Source organism: Leptodactylus fuscus, chromosome 2 (genome assembly GCF_031893055.1).
Source record: "Leptodactylus fuscus isolate aLepFus1 chromosome 2, aLepFus1.hap2, whole genome shotgun sequence".
NCBI lineage: Eukaryota > Metazoa > Chordata > Amphibia > Anura > Leptodactylidae > Leptodactylus > Leptodactylus fuscus.
The window spans coordinates 92726989-92750560 of record NC_134266.1 but is presented as its reverse complement, the minus strand read 5'-3'; the positions used below and the strand labels follow the sequence as shown (position 1 = coordinate 92750560).

The window sequence follows — 23572 nt, the reverse complement described above, 5'->3', positions numbered from 1 at the left end:
CCCTAACACATGGTGATCCCGGTGGATTACATGACTACGAGGTCAGGTAATAAATCTTCCCTGCCATCTCTCTGGGAGTTCCGGCTGAAGTTACAGCCGGCTCCCATTGAAAGCAGCTGCACGATCTCCGTGCAGCTGCTGTGTTCTGACTGGACGTGTAGGTACGTCCTGTCAGAACTAGGCAACCACTTCCCAGACATATATAGTCTATGGGCGGTCCGGAAGTGGTTAAACTTACCAGGAGTGCCATTATATTCAATGTCCAATAGAAGTGAATAGTTTTTGTGATCCTCGCTAGTTCCTAACAAAGACAGGCTCCCAGTGATCAATTAGAAAAAAGTAGAACAACTTGGTGAAGTGTTTTTCCAATTACTTTTCCCCCACTGCTTGGAATCTGTATCAGGACATCTACCTTTTACGGTTATAAACACTGCCCGATGATGGCTGCTTTTTCTTAGAAACAGAAACACTATATGTAGTCTAAATGATATCCTTCTTTTACTGGGGATCCAGCAGAAGCTGTACTGTATACTAGGAATGCATGACTAAAAAAGCCACATTAGAAGGACATGCATACCTCTACATTTTGAACTACATGGGTGCTATTACAAGCAGATAATTTTCTGTGACAACATTTTTATTTATTATTTTGTAAAGAAAAATACTTTACAAAGTTACTCTAAAATATTGTTCACTTTTTGGCCCAAGTGCAATTAAAGGAGTTGGGATAAAATTATATTTCTACAATAAGCTAAACACCCTCCCTTAGCCTAACTTTTAACTTTAATTACTTATGTTACAAGAAATGTATATTTACCTAGATTCCAAGGCCTAGGCAGATTTTCCATTAACTTTCCTTTTCTCCATTTCCAGAAGTGGATCACCAATACTAATTCCCCATACCCCATCATACTTACCTGTCTTCCAGTCCGAATCTTCTGGGCAAGGAACATCACTAGCTTCTGGGGGGCTGGCTCCTCCTCTTCTTGACATCTGCCAACACCACCTGCGCAATAGTCGTTGTGCTGTCATGCTGGCTCTATTGCACAGACCCGACCTCACTAAGGGAAGTGATCTCCCATGCCCGGAAGATTTAAACAAGAAGCAAGTAGTGAGAGTGGGAGGTGATGTGAGTCAGCTCTTAGTGAAGCGCAGTGCATCATGATAGTTGTAGAAAATAAGAACAGGAAACTACCCATGTGAACAAATACAGAAGATACCAGGAGCTCCCAGAATTCACGCAAAACACTGCTAAAGGTATTTGGGTGCACCTATAATAGCACTAACGGATATATATATATATATATATATATATATATATATATATATATATATATATATATATATATAATTGCCTGGAAATTGCCTTAAATCTTCAGAAATGAACTGAACTGAAGCACTAGGACTGCTTGGTCTGAATGATCTTAAAGGTTTTAGTGCTTTTTGTAGCATGATATAGGTAAAATAATTTTGGTTTGAGTCCACTCACTTCTTATTTGTGCAGTTTCTATCCTTTGATAATTTCTAATATATTTTTAAATTGTCTGCATCACTAAAGTTATGTTGCTTTATATTTAAGGGTCAGGACCTACAGAGATGCAGATAAGGCACTAGGGCATGTAAAACGCCTGTAGACCATGTTCTTTCTCATCCTTGGACTTGCATTACTGGTGAATGCTTATTCTTTTGTAAATGCCATCATCTGGTCACATACTGTGTACACATAGCGCACGAACTGAATGTCATATGAAAAAAAGAAGTAGCAACCGATTGAGCTACACATTGTTTATTAGGTTACATTGCAATGATTACTACTAGATGGATACAAAGAGGACTTTCACAAATGTGTTAACTCCTTCAATAATGAAAACATTTTAAGAAACGGTCATAGATTCTGTTATCTAGTCTGATACGAGATCAAAAAGCTAGAGTTTACTAGCTATAAACTGAGGAGGAAAAGAAAAACCTTTTCGCAAGTTTAACCTTTTGTTCATGTTGGTGTACGTTATACCAGTTATTTCTTAAATAAGCAATATTAAACAAGTTTCAGAAACCATAATTTTCATTAATGAAAGGGTTAATCCCACAAATTCACAAGAAATTGTGCGAATCCAGCTTTAAAATACATACAAGTTTTGCATTCTTTTGTCTTTACCTGCACCTTGCAATAGGGTGCAGCCTTTGATGCGGTTTTCACTCATAACCAGGAGAGAATGCTAAACACAAGAAAGTAAAAAGGAAAGAACCATAGGTGTATTCACACAGGTATTTGCAGTTTTATCACTTTTTGCTGCAATTCCCAGGAATCACAATGAAACCATTTTATTTTTTTTTTTAGAAACTCAAAAACTGTTTAAAAAAAAAAAAAAAAAGTCGACTCATCTAAATACACCCAATCTCTTAAGGTTGAGGCCCAAGTCTTGTAGCTTTATTTGACCAAAGGCCAAGAGTGGCTACAAATGGGATAAATCAGGAAGTACTTATGCTTCTACCTTCTGCTCCACTCCTGGTTTTGGCTCAAAAAAAAAAAAAAAAAAAAAAATGCAGTAAAATCTGCAACACAACAAAACAAAAAAAAAAAAAAAAAAAAAAAGGGGGGGCCTCAGCCTTAGAGAGTTATTGACTGTAAAATTATATGGTTTTGACTGTAATGATATGTTTATCGTTTTAATGACATCTGACGCTATTTTTTATAGGATGGATAATCCCTTTAAATGCAGTCAAGATTCACTTAACAGATATGACAAATGGACAGCAAGCATTAGACAAATGTGTAAAACAGCTGTATAGCGCTGAACTGTATAGATTACTGAATGAAAGGGGCAGCTTTCTGTCTTCTACATAATGTTTGACAGTAAGAAATACATTGCTGTGATTTGTGGGCAAGAACACGTGCTTCTAAAGCAAGCAGGTGGAGGCAGCACATTAACAACTTTTCTCTAAATACAACTATTCTGACCCTCTGTTGCCATTAATAAATACTGTCAAATATTGCTTACAAGGTCATTTTGGGGTTCTTGAATAAATAGTGCTGTGATTAATGCTTAAGCAATTCTACATACTTAACCACTCTCCTCCGGATCCTCTACCAACTCCAACTCTGCATTCTTTATTATTAGGTACTACTCCTCTGATTGCAGTTGGAATTTTCTCTTTAGCTCTTAACATCCCTGAGGAATAATTTCTGTTATTTTTAGCACAATTATGCTTTCTGCCTGATACTGCCCACATGATAGTACAAAACATAACTGTACTGAAGCTAAATGCACAGATTATGAGCTAGAGAAAAAACTCCAACTATTCCACAATCAGCGGAGTGGCAGCTATTGGAGGATCCAACGAATTGTACTTGGTTTGGATGGTTAAGGCTGGGTTCACATGGGGATTTTTGGACTGGATTTTGACGCGGAGGCCGCCACAGAATCTGGTCCAAAAAAAACAGCTAGCCGCGACTGGATGCCGATGCAGTGCACCGGCATCCAGCTGCAGCATTCCGCTCCGGATTAAGCTCAAATGAACGGGCCTAGTCAGGAGGTGTTGCGCTGAGAAATCCCCGTCAAGACAGGGCAGGTCGTTTTTTTTTTTCCGTGAGCGGCACAAAGCCGCTAGCAGAAAAAAAAAAAAAAAAAAAGTTTACGGCTCCCATTGAGGTCATTGGATTCCGCATCAAAATCCGGTCCAAAAATCCCCGTGTGAACCCAGCCTAAAGGTCCCCTTTAAAGTGACTTAATCACAGTTATTGTAAAAAGGAGTATTCCATAATGAGTTAATTCATGGTCTGAAACCTTGGTTTTCTGTCCAGAAAGTTGCTCTTTCCATTAATAGTAGTTATGAGACATAGTAATAGAGTAAATCAGTGTAACTCAACAGTGAACACAACAATTACAGTATATTAGATTTTATCATCATCACTGACATTTTTACAAAACAAGTATCTTCAGACCAGTGGCATGATATTTAGTACAAATATTATAAATACCCAACAATACACTCACCTTCCGTACTTGGATTTCACCTGCAATCATAAATTCATCCATACATACAGGGTACATGTACAGAGTATGTCTTTTATCCTTCTTAAGCACACAAACCCTATGGGAATCGCATGCCACTGGTCCATATCAAATAGGTACAAGGGAAACTAGAAAGACTTCACCGTTACTGTAGCAATCGATAATCTAGTGTTTAAAGCAAATTCATTAAAATGTGCGTATCTGTATTAAACATATACAGTAATTCAAATATTTGACATTATGAGGTTGTAATGGTCTATTCCAATAACATTTTCCACAGTCTAAAATTAATAAATACATTCTAAAAAAAGAATCAGAATGGCACATGTTGAATTAAGGCCACACAAGTACATTTAGATAATATGAAAGTGGGCAAATGACAAGAGACAAAAATCTACAGGAATCAGCAACATATGGCACAGGGAAAGCGTATTTTGTGTAGCAATAACTACAAAGTAAGGAACGTATACAAAAAAAAAAAAAAAAAAATGACATAAAAAAATAAAAGTGTATAATCTGGTTTAGCATGCAATTTGTGGAATGACTACCCAAGAAAACTAGATGACCATCTTCCTAAATGTGCACATATATAGCAGAAACCAGCAAATTTACATGGCCAAAATTTTTTTTATATATTTAATTATATTAAATATATTGGCCAACAGGTCCCATAAAATTTGGAAACGTCCTGACTAACACTATAGCTAATGGTCAGGGAAGAAATTGTTTATATATCACTCCAGCTGTATGGTAATGTAGATCTACACTAACTCAAGACATTTCTGAATATATCCTTATGATCTTTTTAGTACTCAGAAGTCTTTATAAACCGTTTATTCTGTATTGGATTTGTAGTATATATCACTGCCAATAATCTAGCACAGCCATGCAAAATCAGGCAGTAGTATGTGCAACATTCCCACACCCAACTTTTATTTTTTTTTTAAATACCATAGTGAATTTTTAATTCTAACCTACTAACAGCAGCTGAAGTTTTCGATATTTAGCCATACCAGCAATTGGCACTAGAATTTAGTTTCTACTTGTCTCAAGGGAATTTGTTTGGATTTTTGTAGGCTCACAGCCCTAGAGAACTGTTTAAGCATACGGATGTGGGTGAACGTAGCATCAGCATTATAACCTGGCCCTGTTTCAGCCAGTGCCTTGAAGGCACTTCCTCACATTGAAGAGCTCGGCTCTCTGCAGTGAATTGTAAAATCGATGTTAACCCATCTGCAGAGTCTGATATGTTCTATGAAGGCTTACCTCTCCTACCTCAAGCAAAGATCAACAGCTTACATCACGGTTTTCAATAGTTGGGCGGTAGGACAAGAAAGCCTTGAGATTGTATTTTTTAGACAAAATAACCATGGTCTCCAGAGCACCTATACTGATGATAGACTAACAGCATGTATAGTGCTTTGTTTGACATATGCAACTACATATAGCATAGAGCGTTTTCTGTCAGAATGAAAAGAAAAACAAGATATTATACAATGCCACATATTAACAGCTTCCAGAGATTTTACGAATTCTATATCAGCATCTGTTCTTCACAAGTTGTTCTTCAGTCTTCACACACTGCCAGAGAAGTACAACAGAGCGACAACAGGGACAACACACAAATAGATCCCTTTTAAGCTTCTAAGAGGAAAGCTGTGCGTACGAGACACCTCTTCAATGGGAAGAGATATATGCAGCAGCTACAGCTATGAACCACGGAACAGATAAAATGGATGAATATTCTGTAGACTCCAGCTATTTACACAGCAGCAGAGAGAGAATGAAAGGCATCACATCCATTAGTATCCGTTGTTCCCCTGTGGAAGAAGAAATACAACTTTTACCCATTTCTGTTAGTCATCATAAAATCAAATGCAATGCAAGAAAACAGATTCATCCAGTAAACATTAACTCATTCCTAGAATAAGGTTGGAGAAGTTTATAGTGTTTTTTAATGCAAGAATAGCAGTGCAGATTATGCTATTCTTACCACAAAGTTGGAACCTCGAGGAATGGAAAAAATATGACAAATCACTAGGAGCATGTTCTGCACCAAGATTTATTAACCTATTAGTGACTAATGTGCCTTATTCCAACTCAATCGACTATCTATGCACTTTTGGTGGAATAACGCGGAGTTTGAAACACAGGCATAAGAAAATGGCTGTCAGAAAATGACAGGCAGTATAATGCAATGCACTAGATCAGGGGTCCTCAAACTTTTTAAATAGTGGGCCGGAGGCAAAGCAAATTGCACAGACATCAGGAGCGGTGCCCTCCAATAGGTAAAGTGAAGTGCGCTCCATGGCCTGGCCCGAGCTCCCCAGGAACTTCATTATAAATGCACGCCTGCCAGCGTTGTCAGCGGGGCCAGAAAGAAGTGCTTGGCGGGCCGCATGTGGCCCTTGGGCCGTAGTTTGAGGATCCCTGCACTAGATAGTGCAATGAATCATAAAAGGGAACAGAAGATTGCAAGATAAAATAGTATTTTAAAAAAGTGAAATAATGTTTAAAAAAAAAAAAACAACCAAAAAACACCAGTTAAAATCACATCATTATATTTGGGATAGTGTAATTAATGATAAAAGATAAAAAATAAAAACATAAAAAAAAATAAAAATTAAACAGGAATTGCTATTTGTTGGCCACCGTTTGTTAGCCAATGAAAAAGCGTTACAAAAAGTAATCAAAAACGTTGTGTTCTCAAAAATGACATCAATAAAAATGTCAAAGTATCCCTACAAATAATCCCTCACACAATTCTGTTAACAAAAAATAAACATTTGTCTTGGAAAGTGATTATAGAAATAAATAAATAAATGTTAATCAATGAGATAGATGTACCACAAAATAGTGCCATTAAACACTAAAAACTACCACTTGTTCTGTAAAAAATAGATGGCCTCATACGATTATATTGATAGAAAAAAGCTTGGTATGGGACAGTGGAAAAATGCAAAAAAAAAATTGTTTGGTCAACAAGCCCCTGAATATGCCAATCACTAAAGGGTTAAACGTTCATATCAGATTTCAGAAGAAATATATTCAATGTGATATAATCTTAGGAGTAAAATTAAACTATAATAATTGGATGATACTCACATGCAAGCAGCTTCCAGAGAACGCTGTAAGGTTTACAAAGAACAAAACACAACATTAGATGAATGTTAGATATGAATCGGTGCTTTATACAGCCTTCTCTAACCTCTGTGTAGAAAGGATATGAAATTTGCCATTTCAAATGGTTTAGATGAGGATCTCATTTCTGGCCCAGTTCTCATGGCAAAAAGTGAAGGGACTTTAGACTCAAATTCCTCTCCACTTTCTGGACAGATTAATCTTAGATGAATGGGGCCAAGAAGTAGAGTATCTTACATATCAACTTCTGTGGCTAAGTCAGCCGTGGAATCTGCAGACAGTGCAGGCTGCTTATTTTGGCATCCTGTTTTTGTCTCTGCCTCCCATTGAATAGAACGAAAGGCAGATTTAGGATAGAATTTGGCACATCTTTTGAGGTAAGCATTAACAAACCCTTAGGGTCCATTCACACAGAGGAAAATGGCGCTGAATTTGGCACTGAAATTCTGCTAGCAGAAAAACGAACCCATTAACGGAGGCTTTTTTATTCAGCACTGAAACTCCACACCAAATTCCTCATCATTTTTCTCCATGTCAATGCACTCTTTACACTAAACACTTGAGTTCACCTTTTTTTAAAATATTTTTTAAATGTTGCTTGTTCTGCTTGAAAAACCTCTTTAGATTATGGCCCCATGCACTGCAAAAAAAAAAAAAAATGCTGCAAAAAGACGCAAACACACAGCAGTTTTTTTTCACAGGGATATTCAGAAAAATCTGCATACTTTTCCTCTGTAGAGATGAGCGAACACTAAAATGTTCGAGGTTCGAAATTCGATTCGAACAGCCGCTCACTGTTCGAGTGTTCGAATGGGTTTCGAACCCCATTATAGTCTATGGGGAACATAAACTCGTTAAGGGGCAAACCCAAATTCGTGTCTGGAGGGTCACCAAGTCCACTATGACACCCCAGGAAATGATACCAACACCCTGGAATGACACTGGGACAGCAGGGGAAGCATGTCTGGGGGCATAAAAGTCACTTTATTTCATGGAAATCCCTGTCAGTTTGCGATTTTCGCAAGCTAACTTTTCCCCATAGAAATGCATTGGCCAGTGCTGATTGGCCAGAGTACGGAACTCGACCAATCAGCGCTGGCTCTGCTGGAGGAGGCGGAGTCTAAGATCGCTCCACACCAGTCTCCATTCAGGTCCGACCTTAGACTCCGCCTCCTCCAGCAGAGCCAGCGCTGATTGGCCGAATTCCGTACTCTGGCCAATCAGCGCTGGCCAATGCATTCCATTAGCCCGATGAAGTAGAGCTGAATGTGTGTGCTAAGCACACACATTCAGCACTGCTTCATTGCGCCAATACAATGCATTAGCCAGTGCTGATTGGCCAGAGTACGGAATTCGGCCAATCAGCGCTGGCTCTGCTGGAGGAGGCGGAGTCTAAGGTCGGACCTGAATGGAGACTGGTGTGGAGCGATCTTAGACTCCGCCTCCTCCAGCAGAGCCAGCGCTGATTGGCCGAATTCCGTACTCTGGCCAATCAGCGCTGGCCAATGCATTCTATTAGCCCGATGAAGTAGAGCTGAATGTGTGTGCTAAGCACACACATTCAGCACTGCTTCATCACGCCAATACAATGCATTAGCCAGTGCTGATTGGCCAGAGTACGGAATTCGGCCAATCAGCGCTGGCTCTGCTGGAGGAGGCGGAGTCTAAGGTCGGACCTGAATGGAGACTGGTGTGGAGCGATCTTAGACTCCGCCTCCTCCAGCAGAGCCAGCGCTGATTGGCCGAATTCCGTACTCTGGCCAATCAGCACTGGCTAATGCATTGTATTGGCGTGATGAAGCAGTGCTGAATGTGTGTGCTTAGCACACACATTCAGCTCTACTTCATCGGGCTAATAGAATGCATTGGCCAGCGCTGATTGGCCGAATTCCGTACTCTGGCCAATCAGCACTGGCTAATGCATTGTATTGGCGTGATGAAGCAGTGCTGAATGTGTGTGCTTAGCACACACATTCAGCTCTACTTCATCGGGCTAATAGAATGCATTGGCCAATCAGCGCTGGCCAATGCATTCTATTAGCGTGAACTGAGTTTGCACAGGGGTTCTAGTGCACCCTCGGCTCTGCTACATCAGATTGCTACATCTGATGTAGCAGTGCCGAGTCTGCATCAGATGTGTAGTTGAGCAAAACTGACTCAGCACTGCTAAGTCTCTGCATTCGCATAGGAATGCATTGGCCAGCCTTCGGCCAATCAGCGCTGGCTCTGCCGGAGGAGGCGGAGTCTAAGGTCAGACCTGAATGGAGACTGGTGTGGAGCGATCTTAGACTCCGCCTCCTCCAGCAGAGCCAGCGCTGATTGGTCGAGTTCCGTACTCTGGCCAATCAGCGCTGGCCAATGCATTCTATTAGCCCGATGAAGTAGAGCTGAATGTGTGTGCTTAGCACACACATTCAGCTCTACTTCATCAGGCTAATAGAATACATTGGCCAATCAGCGCTGGCCAATGCATTCTATTAGCTTGATGAAGCAGAGTGTGCACAAGGGTTCAAGCGCACCCTCGGCTCTGATGTAGCAGAGCTGAGGGTGCACAAGGGTTCAAGTGCACCCTCGGCTCTCCTACATCAGAGCCGAGGGTGCGCTTGAACCCTTGTGCAGCCTCGGCTCTGCTACATCAGAGCCGAGGGTGCGCTTGAACCCTTGTGCACACTCTGCTTCATCAAGCTAATAGAATGCATTGGCCAGCACTGATTGGCCAGAGTACGGAATTCGGCCAATCAGCGCTGGCCAATGCATCCCTATGGGAAAAAGTTTATCTCACAAAAATCACAATTACACACTCGATAGAGCCCCAAAAAGTTATTTTTAATAACATTCCCCCCTAAATAAAGGTTATCCCTAGCTATCCCTGCCTGTACAGCTATCCCTGTCTCATAGTCACAAAGTTCACATTCTCATATGACCCGGATTTGAAATCCACTATTCGTCTAAAATGGAGGTCACCTGATTTCGGCAGCCAATGACTTTTTCCAATTTTTTTCAATGCCCCCGGTGTCGTAGTTCCTGTCCCACCTCCCCTGTGCTGTTATTGGTGCAAAAAAGGCGCCAGGGAAGGTGGGAGGGGAATCGAATTTTGGCGCACTTTACCACGCGGTGTTCGATTCGATTCGAACATGGCGAACACCCTGATATCCGATCGAACATGTGTTCGATAGAACACTGTTCGCTCATCTCTATTCCTCTGCAGACTTTCTGCCTCTATTATGCCTATATACCGGAAACGCCAGTGTTTTCACAGGTGTAATTGAAAGGCTACAGTTTACAAAAACAGAGGCGCTTTAAGTCACAGCATATTTTTAAACCATGGCATTTCTGGTGCAGATTTTTTTCTGCAATGTTTAGATAGGATTAGCCAGAATCTCAGCCACTTTGCAGGTATGTACTATGCAGCTTTTTTTTGCCATGCGTTTTTTTTGACGGCCAAGTCATTGCATTTTTGCAATGTGGTGCCCCAGGCCTCAAAGTTCCTACCAGCAGTTTCCTACCAATTTGGTGTTCACTTCCTGCTCCATCTTAGAAACCAACGTGCTCAAGAAATGAACACAGTTAGTGGAGGGCTGGTCTCTCTTTGCACAGTGAATGGAGGGGAATAGTGGGTCTCTCATCACAACCTCTGCACTTTTACAAGTTTCCACACAGCTTTCCCTGCCTCTACACTGCTCAAACTATGTGTATTTACTTCTGACTAGCTGTTTGTGTTATTGCGAATGGGATGTTAGTCTGAGACCACAACATCTTTTTAGCTGCACCATAACTTGCATTTGCAGTCCACTGTTCTTTGAACTACTACGTTTATTGGGCTGGCTGTGTGAAGCCCTATTTTTAATCTAATAAACTAAATTTTAGTTTTCTTGTTCCAGGCATGTACTTTTGGTAGTTGTTATTCTGAGAACGCAAACGTGAATTATATTATATATTATATATATATATATATATATATTTTTTATTTTATTTTTTTTTTTGTGCAGAATGGATCCCCTCACCAAAGTGTAACAGCACAGAAATGGAAATAAGGGGTTTTCAGAATTTTCACATGAATAGCCCATCCCAAGTATCATTGTCCAACCCCAAGCGCATCTTCAACTGGCATAGCTTTCACTCAGTTTTACACAATTTATAGTTTCTCACCAAAGAAAATTAATTTCATTCCTAAAGTAACACACAATTTAAATTAGTTATACAGTAATCCAAAGTATCTAGAAATGATGAGGGAAGCATGAAGTAACATGAGAACGGACACTGACTTGTTTCAGAGGGCGATCAGATCCATCTGGAGCCATTCTGAATCTTTCCACCCCTACTGGATCAAGTGGGCGGCTCCCAACACTGTAGTTTCGAGGTCGTCTGACTGTGTCTGAACTGGACAGAGGAGTAAAACTGTTTCGTCTCATTCGCATAGGTGCATGGCTCACATCAAAATTGCCCTGTAAGAATTTTGAAATAGACATATTAAATGTATAAGTTTACTTTTATATAACATACGAATTATGAAAAGAATCTCCACAAATGGTGCTATAGTAAACATTATATCAAACAACCATGTTATCAGCAAATCTATAAAGTGAGAATAAATGAGATAAGGGATTAAGGAGCCAAGTTTTGGATTATCCGTGTACCAGATCAGTCTTACAGATGCAAAAAATGGATTCTACAAATTGATGAAAAGGGATGCAAAAAGATGTCTGATTACATAGTAATGTCCATGTAAAAAAAAAATTACAAAAGGAGATTTATTTTTATGTAACATTGAAGCTATAATAAAATCAATGACCATCCGTTTGTGTACATTTTCAGCAACTGTTTTCTGCATCCAGATATGTTAACAGATCAACTGTGATATGAACTGTCCCTTATCTGCATATGCAGAGAGAGGTTCGTTGTTAGTCACATAATACATCGATTCACAAAAACATCTTAGCTTTATATTTATGCATGCAATGATGATATATGGAAGAGATTTTATAAAATTAGAACAAAAGTATAAATTTATTGTAGGAAAAGAGTTCAATTGACAGGATGCCTGTTGATCCCGCACACTTGCAGGTTGCTGAAGCTGGCATCTGAGCTGGTCTTATAAATGCTTGTTTGGCTCTAAGTCTGGGGACTTTGCAGGCCAAGTAAGTTTTACAATTTTGCGGAGACGCACACCCTTCCTCCTGAAAAATGCCCGCTGGAAGTCCTGCCATGAGAAGCAACATGTGTGGCCGCAGGATGTCCTGCACATACTGCTGAGCTGTTAGTGTCCCTCATATCACTTACTAATGGTGACCAACTGTGGTATGCACTGTCTTCCCAGATCATAACACCAACAGTTGGAGAAGTTTGTTGCGTCACAGGAAAGGCAAGAATGAATCATAGAGACATGTCTAGCAGTCAAAAACCTCCTACCAAGGAGGTAAACTACCAAAAAGTAGCTTCTGATAGTTTTTTTTTTTTAAAAGGGCAGTGGGTGAAGCACTTATGCCTTGTGGCAAGAACCAGTGCCTAATCAGACCACATCTATAATCATTTACATTATAATTACATTATTATTGACAATTAGTGTAGTTGATTCTTCAAGTTTTTTTTGTTAAGACAGGTAGCAGTTACAATAAAAAAAAATGCACAGAACTATGTTTTCTTTGCATCTCTCCTACTATATTGCACATCTAGAAAGCTTGCGTACACTCTTGTATATATATTCTCAATTGTATTTTCTAACAATAGACCTGATCAACTTTCAAAAGTTTACAACTTACTGCTGGCTTTTCTCTATGTGTTTCCACTGCATCCACATTTAGCTTTATCATTTCAACTTTACAGCCTTTGGAGAAAAAAATAATAATCAGTAACTGAATCAATCTAAAGTTGATATTTTACCATGAGACTTGAAATAGTTGGCCAAAATATTGCAAATAAAAATAAATTGTACTTCGTTAATGATCCCTAATGAGCGACTACTCACCATAAGCCACTGGTGTCAACTTCAACACTGTGTGCAAAGGACAACGAAGATATGGCAGGTCATCTGGAACAAAAGAAAAGGTTGGTTGAAGGAAAATTGTTTTGGGTGTTGGAACAAGTTTTGTATCAAAAGAACCACTTCACTCCAGAAATGGGCGCAATTACTTTGAATCTAACCAATAACAGGCTAGTACTGTAAAAGTATTGTAGGTCTCCTGGCTATAGGCTTTAGTCCCATGCCATTGTACATGTAATTCGGGTGAAAGCTCCTGCAATCTAGCATTTGCAGGTTGAGCACTCATCTATCAGAGACAACAAGAGACCCTGAGGTGAAAATAAAAGTGGTTTTATAATATGAAGATCAAGAGTAGGGTAATAATAGCTTGTTACCTGCACTTTTATCCAGAAAGTAAGCCAAAAGGCATCTCAAGACAGCCTGGTGACAAATAACAAGGATGTTCCCCTGACGTTCCAATTCCATTATGACAGGTTCCAGACGCTGCACAAGATCTTGATAAGACTAGACATAATATTATAATGTATTAGTAAGCTGCCAACATAAGATGAATATGTAAAGGAACTCTTCTCAAATAAAGGGCCTCTTAAAAGGAACCCGTCATGTTATACTGCAGGAGGAGCTGAACAGATTGATATATAGCTTTGTGGAAAAAGATTTAGCATGACTAGTATTTTAAGTCCTACCCTGGTCTAGGAGTCCAGTGGGGAGTCCGAGTAACTGACTAGCTTTTCTGTGAGTGTGCATATATACAGTTAAGACTGCCCACTTTACTTCTGAGCATAGAAACAGCAGGAACTTAAATTAATAAAATACCCACAAAGCTATATTTTGCAATAGACTAGCAGAGGCCCATGACTGTGACAATAGATCTGTGAGCATGTGAACTGAAACGCTCTGAAAATAACACTTAATGGGGTTGTCTCATCTCAAGGATCCTATCTATACCGATATCTTATTTAAAATGAAGACTTTACCTAAATATATTGCTTTAGAAATGCTGCTTTGTTTGCCTATGTGAACTTATTCCATGGTTTTCACACTATTACCATAACCATGGACCTGTAGGACAAGTGACATCACTCACTGCTCTCACTGTTATCTACAGCACTATCATGATCGCCATTTGCCACCATACACAATATCATGGTCTTTGATGAGTGGTTGCAACCAAGTAAGCTTTTCAATGGCCCCTACACATAATAACAATCCTAATAAAGCAAGCAGTGCTGCACTTGCAGACTGACTGTTCACTTAAATGACCATATCCTCCTGCAGGTAATGAAGTGAATACTATGGAAGCTGAGAAGAATGACAGGGCTAGAATGGGCAGGAACCGGACCCAAAGCACTGCCTGCAGCAAAACTCTAATAAAGAAAGGGCACAGCGCTGGCAGCATGGGCAGAGTAAACTAGTTTAAGATAGCAGCCTAAAGATCTGGACGCTGGGCCACTTTCTATTTGAGTTGAGACCCTTCCCTTGAAAGTAGTACTGCACTAATAGCGGTCCTGGTGCCCCCTTATGATATTGGTACCAATCAGTAGAAGAACAACCCTTTAAATGCCACGGTCGCAATCATCCCCACCTAAAGGGTGAACAGCTGCAATTGGTACCAGCTCCAATTTGCAGCTGTTAATGGCGGGTGTCAGTAGTACAACACAGTCAGTTCCCGAGTAATATGGCCTGTCGATTTAAAAAATAAATAAAAATATTTATAAAGCTCACCTCTCCTCCAGGGTAACGATAGAGATATTTATCCTGATCTCTCAGTGAAAACTCTTCTGGGTATTTGTCTTCAATCTCCTTGTAAGTCATCTCCTCACAGACTCCCTAATAGAAAACATGCTATTAGTACTGTAATAATTTTGTATCAGGATAATACAACTGCATATTGTAAGCAACGTTAGAACATAACACTGAAAGTTGTGACATGTCATATCCGCAAACTAGTGGACTGAAACTGAGACTAGCTTATTCTTTCAGCACATTTTTTTTTTTTTTTTTTTGCTGTTTAGGCTACTAGTACAGACATACTGTGTATACTCGAGTATAAGCCGACTTTTTCAGCACATTTTTCATGTTGAAAAAACTCTCCTCGTCTTATACACGAGTCAGGGTCCACGGAGCACAGAAAACTAGAAGGACCTGCATAAATTAAACAAAGGGGGAGGTCATTTAGTGCTACTGCTCTGTGATTGGCTTATCATTAGGTCACATGACTGTGATGTCATCAAAAGTCCTGTAGCCACTGGTATGTAACATCTGCAGATAAGGTTGAGTCTAAATCCTAGTAGCTCCGCCCACATCAGAGTCTGATCACATGATCACGGCGTCATCAGAGGTCCTGTAGCCACTAGAATGTAACATCTTTAGATAAGTCAGTGGCCATTATGTGCATTCATTGTGTCTTATAGAAGATGTCTGTTGTATGGAGGAGAGGAAGCTACAGTAAGCACAAAAGTGAAACACACAGGTACCTGCTGGTGTTACTCTGCCTATTAATGTCAGGCATTTGGGGTTATTAATTTAGTTTTATTAACTCCATGTGCCTCACATTAATAACTGTTAACCCCCATCATGTCCCTCATATTAACCCCTGTGTGCCCCATATAAGAGTTACTAATATGTGAGATACATGAGGGTACTAATAAAGGACCTTAATTATGAAGATACCTAATTATTACCTCCATATGTCCCATATATCAGTAACTCTTATGTGAGGCACACAGGGGGTTAATGTGAGGGACATGATGGTGTTAACTGCTATTACTATGAGGCACATGGAGTTACTGAGCTGCAATGCACATGACCAGACTTTTTATCTGCAATGGTGGATTTTCCCCCCTCGGCTTATACTCGAGTCAATAAGTTTTCCCGTTTTTTTGTAGTAAAATTAGGGGCCTTGGCTTATATTCGGGTCCGCTTATACACGAGTATATACGGTAAGTGGTAATCTGAGCAGCCAAAATTGCATAAAAAGAGAAAAAAATACTGCGGTGTTTATCTACTAAGCGAATCAAAGTATTTATGCGAAGAGCATCCCACACCCCCCTTCTACAGCGACCGACAGGGTAATTCAAAAGAAACTTCAATAAGGACATAAGACAAGATCGAATATCTTGGGAAATGTAAATAAACTAGCAACTATGTAAAAAATAACTTTTATTAATCCTATTAAAATCGGCAGTAATGTAAAAACTACCCCTGAATGAGAGACACAAGCTGGGACAGCTCAGAGTAATGAAGGATGTATGTATCTAGGTCCAAATTAAGGGGACCCAAACACTAGCGCAGCATTTCCCAGCATAAATAAAGGTTTAAGAGGTATATAGCAGCTTGTATATACCTTAGGAGGAGACAAGACCAGGCATTAGATAACCAGTCCGGTAACTCTTGTGGTGTCCCTCTAAGTTTAAGGACAAAGGAAAGAGATAAAGCATCGTCATCATTGAAGTACTGGCGTCCACCACCAGGGTGCCAGGAACTACGGTTGAAACCGCAAGCTAGGGTATATCAGGATTGCAGATTTTTCATCTTACTAATTTACTTCCTGATGATTTATAAAAACGCATCAAGAGTTTCTTTACTGCCGAGGGTCCCATGTTAAATTGCCGAACTGGCCTTAGGGAATACCTCATTCATGTCTAATAACTAGAGATGAGCGAACAGTGAAATATTTGAGATTTGATATTCGTTTTCGAATAGCCCCTCAATATTCGACTATTCGAACGAATATGGAACCCCATTATACTCTATGGGGAAAAATTCTTTGTTTCAGGGGAAGCCACACTTGGACTCAGGAGAGTCACCAAGTCCACTATGACACCCCAGGAAATGATGCCAACACCCTGGAATGCAACTGGGACAGCAGGGGCAGCATGCCTGGGAGCATCTAACATGCCCAAGTACCTGTAATACACCACTATCTCGTCGGAATTCCTATCAGCTTGTGATATGCGGGAGCAGATTTTTTCCCATAGGAATGCATTGACCAGAGTTGATTGGCCGAATGCCATACAGAGTACAGCATTCGGCCAATCAACGCTGGTTCTGCCCGAGGAGGCGTAGTCTAAGATCGGTCCACAGTAGTCTCCATTGTGGTCTGATCTCAGATGTAGCAATGTTGAGCGCACAGCTCTTCTACACCTGAAATGTAGCAGAGCTGGCCGTGCGCTGAGCGCAGATGCATCTCTGGTGTAGCAGAGCTCAGCGCACACTCAGCTCTGCTACATCTCTGGTGTAGCAGAGCTCAGAGCACGGCCAGCTCTGCTACATCTCAAGTGTAGAAGAGCTGTGCGCTCAACACTGCTACATCTGAGATCGGACCACAATGGAGACTGCTGTGGACCGATCTTAGACTCCGCCTCCTCCGGCAGAACTAGCGTTGATTGGCCGAATGCTGTACTCTGTATGGCATTCGGCCAATCAACTCTGGTCAATGCAATACAGGGATCCCGATGAGATAGAGCCCCAAAGAGCTGTTTGAGTAACATTCCCACCTAAATAAAGGTAATCCCTAACTAATCCTGCCAGTACATCTATCCCTGTCTCACAGTCACATAGTTCTCAGAGTCACATGACCCGGATCTTAAATCCACTATTCGTATAAATTGGAGGTCACCTGGCTTAGCCAGCCAATTACTTTTTCCGATTTTTTGTCGATGCCTCCGTTGTCGTAGTTCCTGTCCCACCTCCCCTGCATAGTTATTGATGCAAAAAAAGCGCCAGGGAAGGTGGGAGGGGATACAAATTTTTAGTGTGTTTTCCTTGTGGTATTCGATTGGATTCGAATACCTCGAACAGACCGATATTTGATCGAATATCAATTTGATCGAACGCCGTTCGCTCATCTCTACTAATAACATCACCTCCCTTTCCCCCCTAGAGCATCAGGGTTACAGTGAGAGTGTAAGCGGTACCGGCATTGAGTTGGTTAATTTACCGGTCTCCCTGACTTCATTGTTGAATGACGGGAGTTGCTTTATCTCTTTCCTTTGTCCCTACACCTAGAGGGACACCACAGGAGTTACCGGACTGGTTATCTAATGCCTGGTCTTGTCTCCTCCTAAGGTGTATACAAGCTGTTATATACCTCTTAACCCTTTATTTATGCTGGGAAATGCTTGGCTAGTGTTTGGACCCCTTAATTTTGACCTAGATACATACACCCTTCATTATTCTGAGCTGTCCCAGCTTGTGTCTCTCATTCGGGGTAGTTTTTACATTACTGTCGATTTTAATAGGATTAATAAAAGTTATTTTTTACATAGTTGCTAGTTTATTTACATTTCCCTTGATTGTAGCAATTTATACCCCTAGTTCTGTTCTAAGATCGAATATCTTATATCAAAATCTCCCACAATGAAGAATGCTGTTGGTAAGAAAACCCTGAGGTAAGTATTGCATTCACTAAATAACAGATCATCAAAAGTCTAGACCCACATTGGAGCAGTGGGCTATATCTAATAGTCCAAGGGTACATGCTGTGGAGTAGGACTAAGGGTTATCTAAGAAAGAAAAGAAAACTTTACTAATACTAACATGATTTTAAATATGACCCATTAATATGAAGGCTGAACCAAGTCAGGTTATACAAATCCACATACAGTATACCAAACAATGACTCACAGCATCAATTTCATTGAGAATTTTCCACTGTTCATAAGCCACACCAAGTGCCTCTGCTGTCTGAATTGTTCTCTTCAGCTGACTGGTCCAAACTTTTAGGTCCACAATTTTCTGCTCTCCAATAAACTTCCTCAGTTCCTGGGCAAACTACATGGATAAAATTCACTTTAGTAAGATGCAAATGGTTAACATGTCTCCACTTGTTTTTTCATTCTGATCAAAACTAGTGCAACTGCAAACTCATAAGATATTTTCACACATTAGACCATTTCATAGATTTCCTATTTGTAGACTGATAAATAACAAAAATTCTTTCCTTCAACATCTAAGTTATACAAGTATATTGTAAATGAACGTACTTGTTTGCCTCGTGAAGAGAGGCCAGAGTCTCCTCCAATCCTTCCAGCTAGATTACATTCACTTTCGCCATGTCGGCACAGATAGATGGTGCGAGGCTGGACATGAATGTTCATGAGGTAGTAGACAATTTTACTCTGTATATAGTCCTGCACCTTGTTTACCAGGAATCTCTGGCCAACATTGATAACTTTAATAAGAGAATGGTCCCTATAGAGGGAAAAATAAATAGGTCAGACGCGTTAAAAGCGTCGGTACAAAAAGCTGACAGATGGGAAGGTGCCTGACAGGTTGTGTGCCAGACACACACATATAATATAAATATAATATTTACACGCACAATCCTCTACGACCAGTTACAGCTATTCACTTTCACAAAACAATGTGAATGTTGAAAGGATTATTTCATATACTCACAGATTTATATTAGTCCGAACTCCAATTAATAAAATGTGTAAAACAAACAAGACACTTAGTGCCGATTTTATTTAGAAATAAACTGATGTTACAATGGCATGGGAATTATAGGCCCAGGATGGCCTTTTAGGGTTTAACCCCTTAGCGACCCTTGACGTAACTGTACGTCATGGGTCGCATGAGGATGTATGGAGCGAGCTCACACGCTGAGCTCGCTCCATACACGGCAGATGCCGGCTGTATAATACAGCCAGGACCTGCCAATAACAGCAGCGGTCAGTGCCCGAGCCGATCGCTGCTGTTAACCCTTTACACACTGCGGTCAAACGTGACCGCAGTGTGTAAACGGCGCCGGCGGCATGGGCGCCGCCATGTTTCGCCGATCGCCGCCCTCCTGAACGTCACATGAGGGCGGTGATCGGTTGCTATGACAGCCGGAAGCCTATTGAAGGCTTCCAGGCTTGTCTCTGCATGAGATCTATTAGACGATGCCAGAGGCATCGTCTAATAGAAGTGCTGCGATTTTCCTATTCACTGCAATACTGTAGTATTGCAGTGAATAGTATGAGCGATCAGACCCCCTAGGTTTCAAGGTACCTAAGGGGTCTGATCATAAATGTAACAGAAGAAAAAAAAAAGTTTTTAAAAGTATTAAAAAAATAAAAAAAAATATAAAAGTTCAAATCACCCCCCTTTCCCTAGATCAGCTATAAAAGTAATTAAAGAACATTAAACATAAACATATTAGGTATCCCCGCGCTCCAAAATGCCCGAACTATTAGAATATTAAAACATTTATCCCGCACTGCGAACGGCGTAGCGGCAAAAAAAATAAAAACAGCCAAAAAGCGTTTTTTTCAACACTTTGCCTCCTATAAAAAATTGAATAAAAAGTGATCAAACCATCAGATCTTTCCCCAAATGGTATGAATAGAAACGTCATCTTGTCCCGCATAAAAAGACGCCACAACTAGCTCCATAAATGGAAATATGAAAAAGTTACAGGTGTTAGAACATGATGACACAAATTTTTTTTTCTATTTTGCAAAGTTTATCATTTTTTTAAAAGTATCAAAACATTTCAAATACTATATAAATTTGGTATCACCGCGTTCGTACTGACACGTAGAACACAGGTAACATGTCATTTGTACCAAACAGTGAACGCTGTAAAAATTAAACCCATAAGAAAATGGCGCAAATGCATTCTTTCTCCAATTGCACCTCATTCTGAATTTTTTTCCAGCTTCCCAGTACATTGCACAGCATATTGAATGATGCCATTACAAAGTACAATTTGTCCCGCAAACAATAAGCCATCATGTGACTCTGTGAACTGAAAAATGAAAAAGTTATGGCTCTTGAAATGTGAGGAGGGAAAAACGAAAATGCGAAACCAAAAAACGGCCTGGTCCTTAAGGGGTTAAGCTTCATGCACGTATTTTCTTGGGGAAAAAAAACCCCCCACACACATATTAAACATGGATTAAAGTCTATTTTTAACATCTGTTGTCCAACAGGGTGTCACAAATTTTTCATCCATTTTCTGTTGTCATTTTTAATTTTTTTTAATGCATGTTATTCATAATCCGCTAAGAAAAACAATAGACCAACCATCACTGTGTGTAGACAGAACAAGCAGGACTCTTACAGTCTCTTCTAGAAGTCACATCAGGCTTTCGTTCATATAAATAGATCTTAGCTTATATCTCTAGATCATGTGCTACTCTTAGATAGAGCAGCAGACATTGTCTTGCAAAATCTTTTTTTTATAGGGAGTCTACAACCATCGAAATCACTTCCAAATAACTGTAAGGGGCACTTAGTGAGACAGTAAACATACCGGTTTGTGTGAAAGTGTAGTCTTGCTGTCCAGTAAATGAATATTTAATCCATACGCAAATGAGCATTATGGTGCACCAGTTTTCACATATGGACATGATCAAAGTGCTATATCACAACATGCAGGTTTAAAGTTGATTTTATTGTCAACAAGATTGCACTTTGAGACAAAAAAATATGTTCACTGCACATACTACCTCTAACTGCGGAGTCTACAGCAATATACAAGTCATATAGAAGTAATTTTGTTGTTGGAAGGTTTCCTTTAAAATAAGCCTTGCTGCATTTCAGATTGGTTTTGTTTATAGTCCTTCTCATCCTAACCTTGTTACCTTGTGCAGTGAAGAAAAATAGCTATAAAGGAAATTTTTGGCATATAGGTGATCCATTATAGACTATTGACATGTTAAGCATATATGCCAAATACTTTTCTTCAAGGCAGTTTAGTTTTCAACCATTGAATGCATACAAAAATGTTTTCATCCCATAGCAGCAAACAAATCTTAAAAATCCAAAAAGTGTATTTAAAAGGGATTTCCCAGAATTTAATATAGCTAATCATTATGGTGGTGGTTGGGGTCCAATTGTCAACATCACTATCAGCCGAATGAAAAACTGCCATGCCAGCTCTTGACTGTGCCTGGACTTGCAATTCAGTCTCATTTAAAAAAAAATAAAAAATAAAAAAATAGAACCAACTTGTAGCAACAGGTACAGCCAGAACAAAATGTATAGACCAGTGCCTGAAAAAAAAAAAAAAAAAAACCTCAGCTGATCAGAAGTGATGCCAGGAGTTGGAACAACACGGATATTGTTGGCAAGGAGAACCAGTTTAATGTCAAATGGAAATGGTAGTTAAAGCTTTTTAAAGGGTTACATGGTCTAAAATAGACCATTTGTGAAAACTTATGTGCAAATAAGATTATCAGTTCTTGTGTGTATGTAAGTGCTTGAGAAGCAGTAATTATGGCCGGCAGATGTTTTGTTTTACTGGACTCGGCTGTTCCTTTTAATAATGTTTTTGTTGTTGCAGAATTTCCTGCTTACGGCAAGAGATCACCGGTTCAGTGTCCGTCTTTATACTAATATTTAACTTTGTATTACCCTTGTACCTGTTTCCACGCAACCTACAAGTTATTTCAGTAGAACAGAAGCTTTTCTGCTTATCACACCTTAGTACCTAGTAGTACCGGTATATGCAGTATGGCTGCATGCTATAGCTCATTTTTGAGATCCTATACAAAGTAGCCATTTGAATTAAACACACAGTAAGACCTAGACCATATATATCTTTCACTTACTTATCATAAGAATCTGGGTCCAGTGGTTCATAGGTAACCTTATAGCATTCAATTCTCTTAAGGAAGTCATCCATGACGTTTTCTCTGTCTCTTTCAGGATAATCAGGGCTAGACACTTTCACCTCCTGAAATTAAACAAATATTCCAATTAATAGATTAATGTTTTCTTGCTATAACACATTTTTCCCCATGTGGTATAAAGGAAAATCCTAAGTAGAGAACTAGTCATGAAAACACTGCACCAATAGTGCAGATTCTGAGCTGGGCCTAAGGCATATTTGGCTACATTAATAGGTTCTGTGCACAGTAATTGTTGGGAGTCAGCTTGCTGACTTGGCTACTAACTGCCCTGCCTGGCACGTACTTGCATATTTTACATGCTGGTCTCAGCTTTGTTAGACTTCCTCAGCTCTTGGAGGAAAGGTGACCTTCAGTGATAGCTTTATGCCAACACAAAGCAATATCCCTAATGGCTATTTATATTAATTTTACATTCTAATAAACCTGTGTTCTATACTTACCATGATATTAGCAGCTATTACTTCTGGATCATCACACTCAGACTCCACAAAAAAAACCTTATGAGCAGAAATGAAAGAAAGTGAGACATTCACAACTGATCGCATATAATAGCTGACAGAACTGTATAGAAGTAGAGTTACTACCATAAAATAATCTTATATTAAAATATTAGATTATTTATCATCTCATAATACAGTAAAAAAAAAAAAAAAAGGAAATAAGTTACCTTGTAAGCATTTTCTTTAGCAAAGTCTAAAATAAGGTCTCTTCTTTCCCGTGTAGTATTTGTAGCATCAAACACCTGTGTACAGATAATGAAAAATTTTCTATATTTTTCTATACTACATTATCAGATAGTGTAAAGCTAATCT

At 39.7% G+C, this 23572-nt stretch overlaps 1 protein-coding gene across 1 annotated transcript in view; it reads right to left on the bottom strand.

The window, feature by feature from the left end:
* Positions 1-2526: 2526 nt before the first annotated feature.
* Positions 2527-23572, bottom strand: part of PFKFB2 (6-phosphofructo-2-kinase/fructose-2,6-biphosphatase 2) — a 34356-nt gene continuing 13310 nt past the window's right edge. The window contains exons 6-17 of the mRNA XM_075264164.1: positions 23428-23502; positions 23201-23257; positions 22680-22804; positions 19122-19329; positions 18763-18909; positions 14860-14964; positions 13509-13638; positions 13120-13182; positions 12914-12978; positions 11420-11599; positions 7119-7141; positions 2527-5833 (exon numbers count right to left, since the gene is read on the bottom strand). Coding sequence (XP_075120265.1) covers positions 5776-5833; positions 7119-7141; positions 11420-11599; positions 12914-12978; positions 13120-13182; positions 13509-13638; positions 14860-14964; positions 18763-18909; positions 19122-19329; positions 22680-22804; positions 23201-23257; positions 23428-23502 — 1236 coding nt within the window. The 3' untranslated portion in view covers positions 2527-5775. The remainder of the gene's footprint in view (positions 5834-7118; positions 7142-11419; positions 11600-12913; positions 12979-13119; positions 13183-13508; positions 13639-14859; positions 14965-18762; positions 18910-19121; positions 19330-22679; positions 22805-23200; positions 23258-23427; positions 23503-23572) is intronic.